General features: G+C 36.4%; 1 protein-coding gene across 1 annotated transcript in view; it reads right to left on the reverse strand.

The window, feature by feature from the left end:
- nubp1 (nucleotide binding protein 1 (MinD homolog, E. coli)) overlaps nucleotides 1–1,788 on the reverse strand; it is a 46,697-nt gene extending 44,909 nt beyond the window's left edge. The window contains exons 1-2 of the mRNA XM_049467802.1: nucleotides 1,557–1,788; nucleotides 216–320 (exon numbers count right to left, since the gene is read on the reverse strand). Coding sequence (XP_049323759.1) covers nucleotides 216–320; nucleotides 1,557–1,587 — 136 coding nt within the window. The 5' untranslated portion in view covers nucleotides 1,588–1,788. The remainder of the gene's footprint in view (nucleotides 1–215; nucleotides 321–1,556) is intronic.
- Between the last annotated feature and the right edge of the window lie 12,219 nt (nucleotides 1,789–14,007).

Here is a 14,007-nt window from a genome sequence, read left to right on the forward strand (position 1 = left end):
ACACAAACACAAAAACACTAAACATATTTACATGAACACTTAGTACTTATGTAGTTTATTTTGTGCTGATTTTGTTTTCTGTTTTGATACTGTTATTTCAATAATAGTTAAAAAAATATATTTTAAGAATCTTAAGGGACAACTTATATATGATTGGGAAATGCCTAAATTAAATCACTGAAGCACTTAAAAATAGATAAGAACAAGGAAAATACCTGGATCAGGAGCTTTGGCGGCACCAGAGGCGCATATTGTCTGGTTGGGACATCCCTGGCATGCTGAAGACTTCCCAGCTTGCTCACTGGTGGTGCCCGGACAATCTGACGAGAAAAAAAAAAAAAAACACTTTTGGTACCTCTTAAGTGAATTTCACACAATTCACAATATTATATACACAATCACACTGCAGACAAGAATAGTTTATATATATTTATATATTTAACATCCAAGCTATTTTTGACTATATAAACCAAGAATGATCAACCACTTCAAAGCAATCCGGACAACCTCTATCAATGGGAATGATAGAGGTTGGTAAATTGGGCATTGACAGTAAGTAAAAGCACAAAGCAAGTAAACAGTAGAATGGAAGCTAATATGTGGTATGGATTTAAGCCCAAGATAGGGGGTGTTTCTAATAAAATGGCCAAAGAGTGAAAGCATAAGGTATTAAAGTATTTAAAAGTTTTTAATAAAGTGGCCAGTGAGTTGAAGCACAAGGCACTACAGGTGTTTCTAATAAAATGGCCAGGGAGTGAATCACAAGGTATTATAGGAGTTTCTAATAAAGTGGCCAGGGAATGAGGCATGAAGTATTATAGATGTTTCTATTAAATTGGCCAGTGAGTGAAGTATAAGGTATTAAAGGTGTTTCTAATAAAGTGTTCAGAGAGTAAAAGCACAAGATACTATAGGAGTTTCTGATAAAGTGGCCAGGGAGTAAGGCATGAGGTATTATAGATGTTTCTATTAAATTGGCCAGTGAGTGAAAGCACAAGGTTTTATAGGAGTTTCTAATAAAGTGGCCAGTGAGTGAAGTTTAAGGTATTAAAGGTGTTTCTAATAAAGTGGCCAGGGAGTGAAGCATAAGGTTTTATATGTGTTTCCAAAAAAGTGGTCAGGTAGTAAAAATACTAGGAAGGCTATTATGGGAGTTTCTAATAAAGTGGCCAGTGAGTGCCTGTAACCCCAGTGAAAAGACAACTAGCTACATTTAGAGTTTGACAGTGCACCAGAGGTATAAATATAAGTGTTTTATGTGTGTTTTATATGTTTGTGAGTGTGTAGAAGTGTGGTATATATATTTTATATGTGTATAAGTGTGAATGAGTGTATATTTGATTGTATAAACCGTATATTAAACGTTATATTAAAGCTCCAGTTGAGAGCTGAACTGAGGGAGCTGACAGTGTATAAACGAGCTTTTATGAAGATGTCAGTTTGTTAATAAAAGAGAGCGGGTGTGTATGTGTCTCTAAACAGTACACACTTTAATTAGAGTATTATAGTGCTGTATTTATCATTAACTTAACTTTTAAACTCTTTAAAACACTCACGTTCAGGAGCGTCAGTCGGAACGTCCGCCATCTCTCAGCCCGGTGCGCTGAATAAACCTGTCCGTGTGAAACCAGGCGATCACCGTTCCGCGCTGATTCGCTGTTTTCCGCCTATTAAATAAATTATTTAATTAATAAATAACAGTTTTCTGCTCCTGTTCATATAATACATTTATTCTAAACCGCACTGTGCCAGAGGTTATAGCAGATCTGATCCTGGATTTGCTGTAATATCTCTACATGGGAAATACCATTCCATCTGCGCTGCAGAAACAACAGCAGGGGCGCATCTCAAACGGATCCCTGCTCCCTATGTAGTGCACTACGTAGGCAATTAGTTAAAGTGTGCATTAAAGAGGCACTAAACCCTAAACATTATTTTCATTAATAGCTAAAATGTGCTAATTTGAAGTAATAAAACATACCTAAATTACTTAAAATTTGTATAAACATTTCCTAACCTTTCTGCCTCAGTGCCCTCTCAGGTTTAAGTGTGCTATAGGCAAGTATGTTGTTGACATTGTCCCATGTTTACATTATCCCAGGTTCACACTGTCCCAGATTAACATTGTCCCAGGTTAACATTCTGATGTTAACACTGTCTCAGGTTAGCATTTTCCCAGATTAACATTATCACAGTTTAACATTGTGCAAGATTGGCATTGTTCCAGTTTAGCATAATCCCAGGTTAGCATTGTCCTAGGTTAACATTATGCTAAATTAGCATTGCCACAGGTTAGCATTGAAGCAGGTTAATATATTGCCAGGTTAGCATTGTCCCAGGTTAACATTTCCAGGTTAACATTGTTCCAGGTTAACATTCCCAGATTAACATTGTGCCATGTTAACATTGTACCAGGTTAGCGTTGCTACCGATACCAGTTGATAACAACACAATATCATTACTGTCCAATGAAAAACAAGTATCTCCAGCACAGCAACTTATAATTTATAATTTCTTTTAAACTTTCAATGAAATGAAACTTTCAATGAAATGAAATATTTCAGGTCATTTTGAAGTATTTGTATTGGTATTTTCGCCAATAAATTGTGGCACAGTGTAATGGACAGTTTCTCTATTCAATTTATGTAGTAAACAAAAAATCGACAAAAATAAAGAAATAGAGATACTGGTTTAATGAGACACTAAGAGCTAATAAACTGTATTGTGAATGTGTGGGACAGCCTCTTGGATTCTCTGAACTCTGAAGTGTTAGGTCACCTGTAGGACTGTTCCAGTTACAGTTTCCTACTTGAAATTAGGAAAATCCAGCATCTGAATGTAAATGAAACACAGCAGTATTTTAGCAAACTTTGTGGAGCCCCTCTGGGTTCAGTTTTAGGGTTTGTGAAATTGATGCTAGTTGTTGCAGTAATATAGTTATAAGAGTGAAGAACTCCAGTGGGGCTAAAGGGTTAACCCAGTGTCAGTGGGGCTGTATTGAGGAAGCTCCAGCCACGTTCTGGAACGTACAGGGTTGTTTCCTAAACGCTCCCGGGGGAGTCGTGTCACGGTGGACAGGGCGGCTTTGTTGGTGAATGGTTCAACAGTGAATGTTTCCGTTCAAAGCAATAGGAGGGGGTGATGTGAGAAGCTCTGTGATTGGCTGACTGTTTGGCCATTTGTCTTTCTCATCTCAGACTGTGTGCTGTGGAAATGCTTTAGAGTGTGACGAAATAAAGCAGGATGAAAGAGGTCTGGACTGTATACAGTTTCTTCCATTTCAGACTTATAACTGTTTGAGTTTCTCAAAATACATTCAATATACAATACAATTCAGGACAATATATTGTAAGTGCATTTAAATAAATAAATAAAAAATGTTAAACTCATATATTATATAGCTGTATTACACACAGAGTGATCTATTGTAAGTGGCTTACAGTTAATAAAACCCAAAAGTCAGTATCTTAGATAATTAAAATATTATATAAGACCAAATGGCACTTTTGGCAGTGTGGGCAGTGTGCCAAGTCCTGCTGAAAAATGAAATCTGCATCTCCAAAAAAGCATGAAGTGATGCATTGATTTTGGACTTGATAATAGAACACAGTGGATCAACACCAGCAGATGACATGTCTCTCCAAACCATCACTGATCATCAATAAATTTTACATTTCATTTGTAAATCAAGGGAGCAGAGTCTGGAGGAAGAGTGGAGAGACACACAGTCCAAACTGCTCGAGGTCTAGTGTGAAGTTTCCACCAATCAGTGATGGTTTAGAGAGACATGTCTGATCCACTGTGTTTTATTATCAAGTCTAAAGTCAGTGCTGTTTTGTTTTCCCACAAAATCTTACAGCACTTCATGCTTCCCTCTGCTACTGGCAACTTTAATGGAGATGTGGATTTCATTTTCCAGCAGGACTTGGCACACTGCCCACAGTACTGCCAAAAGTATCAATTGGTTTTGTATTTTACACTAATTTTGGAATTCTGATACACTGATTTTTGGGTTTTTATTGTCTGTAAGCCATAATCATCAACAATAAAATATTATAATATTATATTATATTAAATCAACACTTAAAATAGATTACTCTGTGTGTAATACATCTGTTTAATATATGAGTTTTACATTTTGAACTGAATTGCTGAAATAAAGTTATTTTTTTCAATGATATTAAAATTTTTAGAGATGCACTAGTACATTTTAGTTTTTACCATTTAAAACAGAGGTGTTCAAAGTTTGGTCCTGGGGCCAATTATGGCCTGTGGACAAATATATTTTATTCATCTTTAGAAATACAATATTAATGGCTTGGGGTTAGGTTTCAGTTCTTCCTTTCACTGTGTAAAATAAAGAGCCTCTTCTCTGACTGAACTGTACATTAATTTACAGAACCACAATAGACTTGATTTATGTGATTTAGTAATTACATCAAATATCCTGTTACATTTACTGCGCTAAAATTAAATCAGTTCTTAATAAGGAATCTTAATTGTTATTTTTGATTAAATGTAACTTTTTGAATAATGTATGAATAATACATTTTTGAAAGAAAAAACTGACCATATCAAAATATCCTTTTTTTGTTATTTGTTTATTGGATAAAAGATAAAAAACTAAAGTTATGAAACATTGGCTAAACAGCATAGATATTAATAAACACAGTGTATAAAGCAAAATAAATATTATACAAAAGCCCTACAAGAGTAAAAAGGGAAAAAAAAGGAATTACAATGTACAATTTTACAGTTTTTTACAGTATTCTGTGAGCAGACAGTAGAAAGTATATTGTATTGTGGACACATAGTGGGATAGGTAAGCTTTTCTATATGAATACAAAAATTAAATATCCTCTTTAAAAAAAAAAGCTTTCACACCACTGATTTAAACCATTGTTCCATTGTGAAACTTGTGGAAAATCGCTATATTCTACTCGAATAACAGACCCTGTGATTCTGCGTAAGCGTGTTTCCCCAGATATCTTGTTTTTTCAGAAGAAGAAACTGGATGTTGTGACGGTTGTGGCTGCAGGTGTTTGGAGGCTCCAGTTGCATGGACGGTGGCCTTTCTGAACAGGCTGTTGTGTGTGGAATGCTGGAATATGATACGGCCATTGTTCGCCCCACCCTTTACTATCCCCTGACGAGAGGAAGCATTTCGGGAGTGCTGGATTCCCCTCTATTCAAATAAATAACTGCCTGCTTCTCAGCTCCCCCAGGTAAGCAGCAGTTCTGCTGAACGTGAGGCGGTGCTTAGGCTCAGGCCGAACAAGGAAAGAACACAGTCAGTGAGGCAAACAGCTCTCAGATAGATAATATGTGCATGCGTAAACACATTTAACCATTTATATATATTTGAACTTAAGAATATTTGCATTATTCAAACAAGAGTAGAAGTCCAATTGCTGTAATACAACACTCTGTCCTGAAGGGGGCGTCACTGATTCAAATGGAGGGAATGTCTTGAATGAAAACTGTAGATACTGCACCTCACAAGTGTACACTTAAAAATTGAAAACGATGTGATGATCAAAAGCCATCAAACCAAGCAGACCTGCTTGACTTTTTGCACCAGGAGTAAAGCAGCATAAAGTTATCCAAAAGCAGTGTGTAAGACTGGTGGAGGAGAACATGATGCCAAGATGCATGAAAACATGAGGCATGTGATTAAAAAGCAGGGTTATTCCACCAAATACTGATTTCTGAAATCTTAAAACCTTATGAATATGAACTTGTTTTTTTTTTTTTTTTGCATGATTTGAGGTCTGACTGAATGAATGTTCATTTTACATATACATATAAATAGCAAAATCAGAAAAACTGATTTAGAAACTGATTCAGAAACGGAAATAATCTCTTTACTTTTCCAGAGCTGTATATTACACCTATTTTACAAAACATATATTCATACAAGTATGTGGCCTACTTTCAAATTAAACCTACATCTAAACTTACCCATTAAACCTAAATCTAGTCGAGTAAAAGTAAAAAAGTACTCAATTTAAAATTTACTTTGAGTAAAAGTTACGTAGTTACTTTTATTTATTTGATGTAAAGTACAAGAAGTCATAAATTCAAAGAATAATTTGGACCTTTCAGGCAGTATTTGTTTAGCCCACCCCATGAAACATTTTCAAGAACAAGTGGCATAGGTTTCTATGATCCATTTTTTTTTCTTTACTGTTAAATTTTTTTAAAAATATGGTCATATATGTGACTATAAACCATATTTTAATATATTTTACAGTTCATTATTATTTTTTAACTTCCATTGCTGTGGCAGATTGTTTAATGTTTTCAATAAAAACTTAAGAAATTATCATTGAAAACATGAAATCATACAAAAAAATGTTGGTGGGCGCATGCTCAGTGCCGTAAAGAAACACATATCGATGGGTAGCATAATTCGACAGAACACTGGTTCCCCCGAGCCGTGCACACAGACCCCGGCTACACAGCTGATATACACAGCATCTCTTCCGCATATATATATATATGTTAAACATTACTGGGAAAAGTTTAGCTGCACTAACATGGAGAACAAAACTCACATTTTTTAAAAATTCATTTTTAGTTTCCCCCCAGCATTTAATTATTTACTCAGTAATGGGGAGTTTTCCAATGTAACTAAGTAAATTACTTGTGTCAAAATGTACTTGAGTAAAAGTAAAACTACCTATTTTAAAACCCACTTTGAAAGTTACAAATTACTAATAAAATCTAATCAATTACAGTAATGTGAGTAAATGTAATTCATTACTTTCCACCTCTGGTTTTGGATAATTTAGATTAATTATATGAAGAATTTAGATGAGGCGGTTCCAATGGTGGGTGTTATTCGCCCTCTTGGTGTTGGGTAGAATGGTGGATAAGAGTCTCCTCCAGTTTGTTTTTTAGAGCATTTCATTATAGTGGCTGCTGCTGGTGGTTTGGGTTGGTATTTTATGCACTCTCGACTGTTCTAAATAAAGTTTTCTCTTACATAAACAGCAGCACTGCAGTAGAATGACATCGCCATCTCTCTCCTCACCTGTAAACTCATTTGTGAGAGTGAAACCAGCAGTCAGTGTCGCTCAGAAAGGCAGGCCTATCTCTGTCACCTTAAACAGCCCGGGGCGAGCTCAGAGTAAAAAACGTCAGTGAGACTGCTCCACACACACTTGGCCTGAAATCAGCCCTGTCCCAGCTGGACCAGCCACTGCAGTGTGGAGTGTGTGCGTGTGTGTGTGTGTGTGTGTGTGTGTGTGTGTGAGTGAGCGAGCGTACATTCATACTTGTGCTTTTGTGTCCCTAGTTGAAAAGAGCAGGGAGTGTGTGTTTGTGTTTCAGACACACTGTTTGCTCTAGGGCTATTGTGCCCCCATTGAAACTGTAGACTGCATGCAGGATGGCAGATCCTGGCTGTGTATTATAGAGTTTCTGTGGGAATAAGAATAAGAGTAGATGGACCTGGCACATGTCAGGGGCTCACTTAAGGCCATTCCAATGTAATGTTTTGTATTAAAGGGGAAATATTATGTAAAACTCACTTGTTTGCCTGCTTTTGTTTTTTATTCACTTTTGTCTCGACTGCCTCTATAATAAACATTTCAAACACCAAAAGAATTCACCAATTGGTGAATCTGTGAATCAGCCGAAAGAGTTTGGTATCAGGAATAATTAGACTTTGTTTGAGGGAGGAATCTGTATTTACTGTCAATGGCAAGTGCTATAGCTCTGAGAAAATGCTTATCTTATCTGTACAGTGCTGTAGTTCCTCAGTGCTGGAGTATGGGCAACCCATATACCATATTTCTTTTGCGCTATAAGGCTTATAAGGCAGATTATAAGATGCACTATCAATAATCGTCTTTTTTATGGTCTATTCTCATACATAAGGTGCACTGGATTATAAGGTGCATTATGCGAAAGGAACAGTGGTGTCGCCATATTTTCCTTCTAGTTACTTATCTTATCTTAGATTTACAGTTCTCACTGCTGGGTGGTGAGGCCTGTAAATCTAAGCTAAGTTAAGTAAACAAAACTGCGATTCTTAATAAAAACATTTTATTCTAAAGTCAAACGAGCGCTGGATGTTAATATACATAGATTTCTTTCCTGAAAACTGTTTATCTGGGTGAGTAAAGTGCTTCCAATATGCTTAGGTTTCCAGATTTCCACTAAGGCTGGGTGCAGCAATATTATCATTAGCAGCTAACCGCTAGTGGTAGCAACAGTTAGTTAGTGGCTAATGCTGTCTGATAGCGCTACACAGTATTAGATAGCGGTTTGTCCCACGTAGCTTGTTTTAACATAGTTAGCGGTGAAAGAGGAAGCATTTAGCGTGTTAAGCGGGTAGGGTAATGCTAATACTGCTCCAGCAGTGCTAGCCGGGGTTAGCAGCAAGCTAAAGGGCTGGCCCATAATACTCACCTCGGAATAACGAAATAGCAAGCACTTAGTGAGGTTAGTAAGGCGCAGTATCAATGAACGTCTATTTTCTGCTCTTTTTTCATACATAAGGCGCACTTTAAGCAACAACAGTAAGGAATAAGGGTGTCGCCATGTTTCCCTTCTAATGGAAAAATATGGTAAGCTCGTTTTCAGTGGAGCTTTGTACTACTCTCTCTCTCTCTCTGAGAGGTGAGGTGCAGTAGTAGAGAAGACCTCCGGAGCGAGAGTGGTCATGTCCGTGGGATTAGAGAGTGCACTCTGCCGGACCCCTGTCAGCTCTGCTGGAGTGGATCGGACCCCCTGCTCGACACCAGGTTGAGCGGCCGGGCGTTTGAGAAGTGTGTGCCGTGCTGAAGCTTTATCGTCTAAAGCTCTTGTGACCAAAGGATTATAGCCGGGCCAGAATCCACCATGACATTCCTCAAAATCCTCTTCCTATAGAGCACTGAGTGTTTTTTTTTTTTTAAAGCACTTGATTCATCTCATTGGCTGCAGTAGAATGAGCGCTGAACGGCACTATTGCGCTAAGAGTCCTGCTACAGCTAACAGCTAACAAATGGCAAATTTACTGGAATACAAAAAAAAAAAAAAAAAAAAATTAAATTGTTTTATTGTCACATCACACACTATACACCCACTATTTGAATGAACTGAAATAAATAAGGTCTGTTTTATGTTTAAAAATATATATATATATATATATATATATATTTCTAAACATTACTCAACTATTTTGAGTTAGCTGAACATTTTTAGGCACATATACATTCAACCAGAGATCTGTTAAGAAGTTGAATCAACCTTTACTAACTGAGTTTAGTCTGAGTTTTAACATTGGTAGCTTCTTTTCCATTGGCTTGGTGTACTAGGTGTATCCTCACATTTTCTGACAGACACTCACCATCAGTGTGTAGTCATTCCCTGGGCTACGTTAGGTAATCTTGTCATATATATAAGATATAAGTACTCTTTACATTTTAAAAACAGTCTCGTTACTCCTATTTAATTTCAGCTCGTTTTCATTCCGGCTTCTCATCATTCAATAAAACCCCTATCCAGATAAATCTCTCCACCCAGATAGAGTGAATCTGATTGTGACTGGATGAGAAATATAAAAATATACCATTCCGACTCCCTATTGGTTCATACTGTGATCCATCACACCTGCACATCACGTCACGCCCCCCCCCCCCCCCCCCCAACACTCCAGCAAGAACATAGCAGACGTATGTAGCCTAGTATGAAGATGAAATTTAGCGAGTGCCAGCAGGTCAGAGAATAAAGCCCCAGCGTTCTTAGTTTCAGTAGCCCCAAGCTGCCTTTTGAAGTCAATTACAGTAATTATCATAATAGGAAAAGCTGAACCCTGCTGTATTGTCTTGACCTGAGATGACTCCCCGCAGAGACAGTGGGCGAACGTCAAGAAAAATAAGAAGCTTCCAATTTATGCACAAACAGGGTTTCGCCGAAACAGGGTTTCACTATTAGCCAGTGTAAGCGGATTAAAAGAAAGTGAGGCGTGAGTTGGGTTTTAGAGATGGGGAAAGGTGGGGGCTGAATAGTTATGGGTGGTGACTTTCACTGCATCCAATAATAATCTTACAGACTTTGCCAACACATATATTCATCATCGAGATGTTCACAGACGTCTTTCAGCCTTTCTTACGCTTTCTTTCTTATGCTGAACTCTTTGGGGCTGTAGATGTTGTTCTGGCTTGAGTTCAGGTTTATCAGTTCCTGCACTGACCATCTTTACTCATCTTTACTCACTGCCAATATGCACTCACTGAGAAGACCACACTAATCTATCTCTTTTCAGTCTTTTGGTTGAGAACCTCAGACTATATGCAACAGGATTACCAGTAGACTTTGTTTGAAGGAGGGCTCTGTACCTACTGTCTGTGGCAAGTCAGCACCTGAGGGAGATGTATGTACTTTCAAATATGATTTTGAAAGTTTTGTGCTTCAATCGCAGTCAAGCATGATCTAGCTTTTTTGTATTTTGCCATTTAGCGTAAACATTGGCTGTGGCCATTAACTGGTAAGATTATATGCGTAAAAGTGACAAAGCCCTTAAAATGTTCATTCTGAAAGAGACTGAAAGTGGTAAAAATTGAGCTGGTGAGTTTTCTTTATATGAGAATGATTTTGCATAAGAACTTTAAAGAACATGTTTTGTATATCCCATAGACTTGTTCTAACGTTGAGGAATTACCCTAAAAACGAGAGGTAGGGGTACAAAGTAGAAATGGGTTTGGGCCTATAGGTCTGCTGAGCCACTCTGGAGACCAACCATGGAGAGACAAGAGGAAGACCCCAAATGTATCCAGTAAAATTAGTTGATAGCAAATGGACAATGGAAAGTGTAGCCCACAGGAAGTGACTCATGTGTTACCGTCACGTGTATCACCACCAACCACCACTCTCTGGTCTGATCTATTCACTGCGGAAATGCAAATCTCATTCTCTTCCATGGCACTGTGGAGGAAACCAAACATAAACAGGAGCCGGCAGCACCCCACCCAGTTTCCAACCAGTTCCCTCCTGCTCCAGTCTGACAGAACACACAGTGTGGTTCTATTTATTCCATCAGGAATCAGGGGATATGTATATTTCTAGAGTACCAGTCAAAGGTTTAGACACGCCTTAAATTAAGAAAAGAAAAGTAGCACCTTTTGCTTAGATGACAGCTTTGCACATCTTGGTTGGATTTTCTCAGTCAGCTTTATAAGGGTAGAGTCTCCTGGAATTCAGGCTTTCAGTTAACAGCTGTGCTGAACTCATCAAGAGTTAATTACTTGAATTTCTTGCCTCTTAATAATGTTTGAGAGCATCAGTTGTAAAGTAGTGAAGAGGTAGAGTTACAGGTATACAGTGAATAGTGAATATTTGAGTATTGTTATAATCCATATTAGGCAAAGCAAGAACTACTCAATTAAGGAAAAGAAAAAATGACTTTAAGAAATGAAGGTCAGTCAATTCAAAATTGAAATTGGACCAAAGTATTGGGACACCTTTACACATCTAACTAGCTCATGTCTGCCGTTACACATGGTGCCAATAGATTCTTATTTATCTGTGTTCAGTAGAAGTGGGATCCACAAACTTATAGTGAATCGGATATATAGTTATATCCGAATTATATATATATATATATATATATATATATATATATATATATATATATATATATATATATATATATATATATATATATGATGAATTCAGAAATGTATCAATGGAAAACTAACTTCTAACACTCTAACTTCTACACTGTATTACAGGAAATCCTGCCTTTCCTTTGTTTACATCAATTTGACATGAATATGGATTGGAGACATTTTCCTTGCTGTGAGTTTTGGCTTTATAGGACGTTCCCCTTTGAAGCAGATTTTTTGTGGGTTTTTGTTGTATGACTGGAAGTGTTGTATGGCCTGAAGGGTACTGCTGAAACCGACATCTATTAGACAGATTGTCTTATAAGAGTGAACAGGCAGATTATTAGTTCATTTACTGCAGATAAAAAGGGTTTGTATCACCTAAACTTGTAGCCCATATACGGGACAAGGCATTTTAATGGGTTAAACTGTCCACCTTGTCCTTGTAAAATATAATGGTAATAAAAATAATTTTAGAAACGTTAATTATCCTAACGATATATTGTGAATTATTCATCAACAATTTAGTCTAGGATTTATCTTATGAAGTCCCACATTGTTCTATGTTTGGGCCTATAAAACTGATGTTGTTATAACTAATGTAGTTATTAGAGTGAAGAACTGAAGTGTGTGCTTAGATACAGGGTGCTATCCTCTATCTGTTCTATTATTATTCACCCAGTACAATTTAAACTAGCCTGGTGAAAATATAGTTTATTGTACTTAAAACATATTGAGAAATGTCTAAGTATGCTGTAAATATACCAACAGATTTATGCACTTACGTAAAATATATTAAAAGTACATTAATATTATGCTTTCATCAAATGTTTCAAAGTAAACTTTGATCATACTTTTTAAAAAATAAACAGATTACTATACTGTACTAAGTACACTTTTAGTTTAATGTAATTCAATATACTTCTAAAATACGTATTTACAAATATACTTTTGTACATATTTAGCAAAGTGTGTTAAAAACAGCTGTTACAGTAGTTCACTGAAAGTACAATGTATCATGTAACTTTTTAGAAAGTTAATTAAATTACTAATTACTATTTATAATATAAATTCTTAGGTATTACATTAATATAACAGTTAATAATAATGTATTTCAATGCTCCGTAATTTGGAAAATATAAATATAAGTAAACTACAGGATACATTGTTAAATAACATATAAATTTCAAAAAAAAAAAAAATAAGTACGTTTGTAACATGCTAAAAAATTTAGTACAGTATGTTAAAATATATATTTTTATACCCGACGGAATATACTAGAAGTGTGCTTCTTACAAAAGACAGGAACAAGAAGCATATTTGTATTTTAATGTAAATAGATAACAAATATTTTACATCGATTCTTAGTACATTTCTAATATACTTAATGTACAAAAGTGATACAGTTGTAATACTCATTATTAAATGTATTAGAATTTTACTGTAAGCATATTTAAAATATGGGGGTTACATACATGAAGTAGTTTAAATGTTTAAATGTTACTTAAGTATATTTAAACTAGTTTTATTTTAGTACAGTTAAGTACACTACTATTTTATACTGTAATGAAAGTATAATAAGTACAAAAAAGTTGTTCCATTTTATCACTCTTTAAATATACTGATTAATAATAATGTGGCTACAAGAACACTACAGTGCACTATAGCATAATAATGCTTAGTATACTTTAATCTACTTTTTTCACTAGGGTAGCATAAACAAACACAGAGGTGTTCTAAACTTAAACCCACTCACAGGAATGCAGCTCTATAAAGAAAGAAGACAGCTGAGCACGCGGCCGGACACTGACTGCCCTTAAGTTTAGTGTGGAGCAGTGCCTTAAAAAAAACCTGGGGTCATCTATGAGGTAAGTGACGTTACTGAAAATACACTGCCTGGCCAAAAAAAAAAAAGTTGCCACCATAAAACAAAGGTCAAACACTCAGGTCACAAACAGTGTTGCTGGATTCATTTTTTTTTTACCAAGATCTTGCAGCAGCATTGATGATGGTAGAGTCTGACCGCTGCACAAAGCAGCTCTTCTCCATCCAGCACATCCCAAAGATTCTCAATGAGGTTAAGATCTGGACTCTGTGGTGAACTCTCTCTCTCAATCCATGTGTGAAAATGATAAATGATGATCTCATGCTCCCTGAACCCTGAACTCTTTCACAATTCCAGCTCCATCAATCCTGACATTGGAATATCATCTTGGAATATGGCCGTGTTCATCATCAGGGAAGAAAAAATTAATCCATTGATGGAATAATCTGGTCTATATTCAGTATATTCAGGTATTGAGGTCAGCTGACCTCATTCTTTCAGCAGCACATACTGTTGCTGAACCTAAACCTGCAGACCAACTGCAGCATCAACCCCAACCCCATATGATAGAATACATGACAAAGC

Source organism: Astyanax mexicanus, chromosome 19 (assembly GCF_023375975.1).
Source record: "Astyanax mexicanus isolate ESR-SI-001 chromosome 19, AstMex3_surface, whole genome shotgun sequence".
Classification (NCBI taxonomy): Eukaryota; Metazoa; Chordata; class Actinopteri; order Characiformes; family Acestrorhamphidae; genus Astyanax; species Astyanax mexicanus.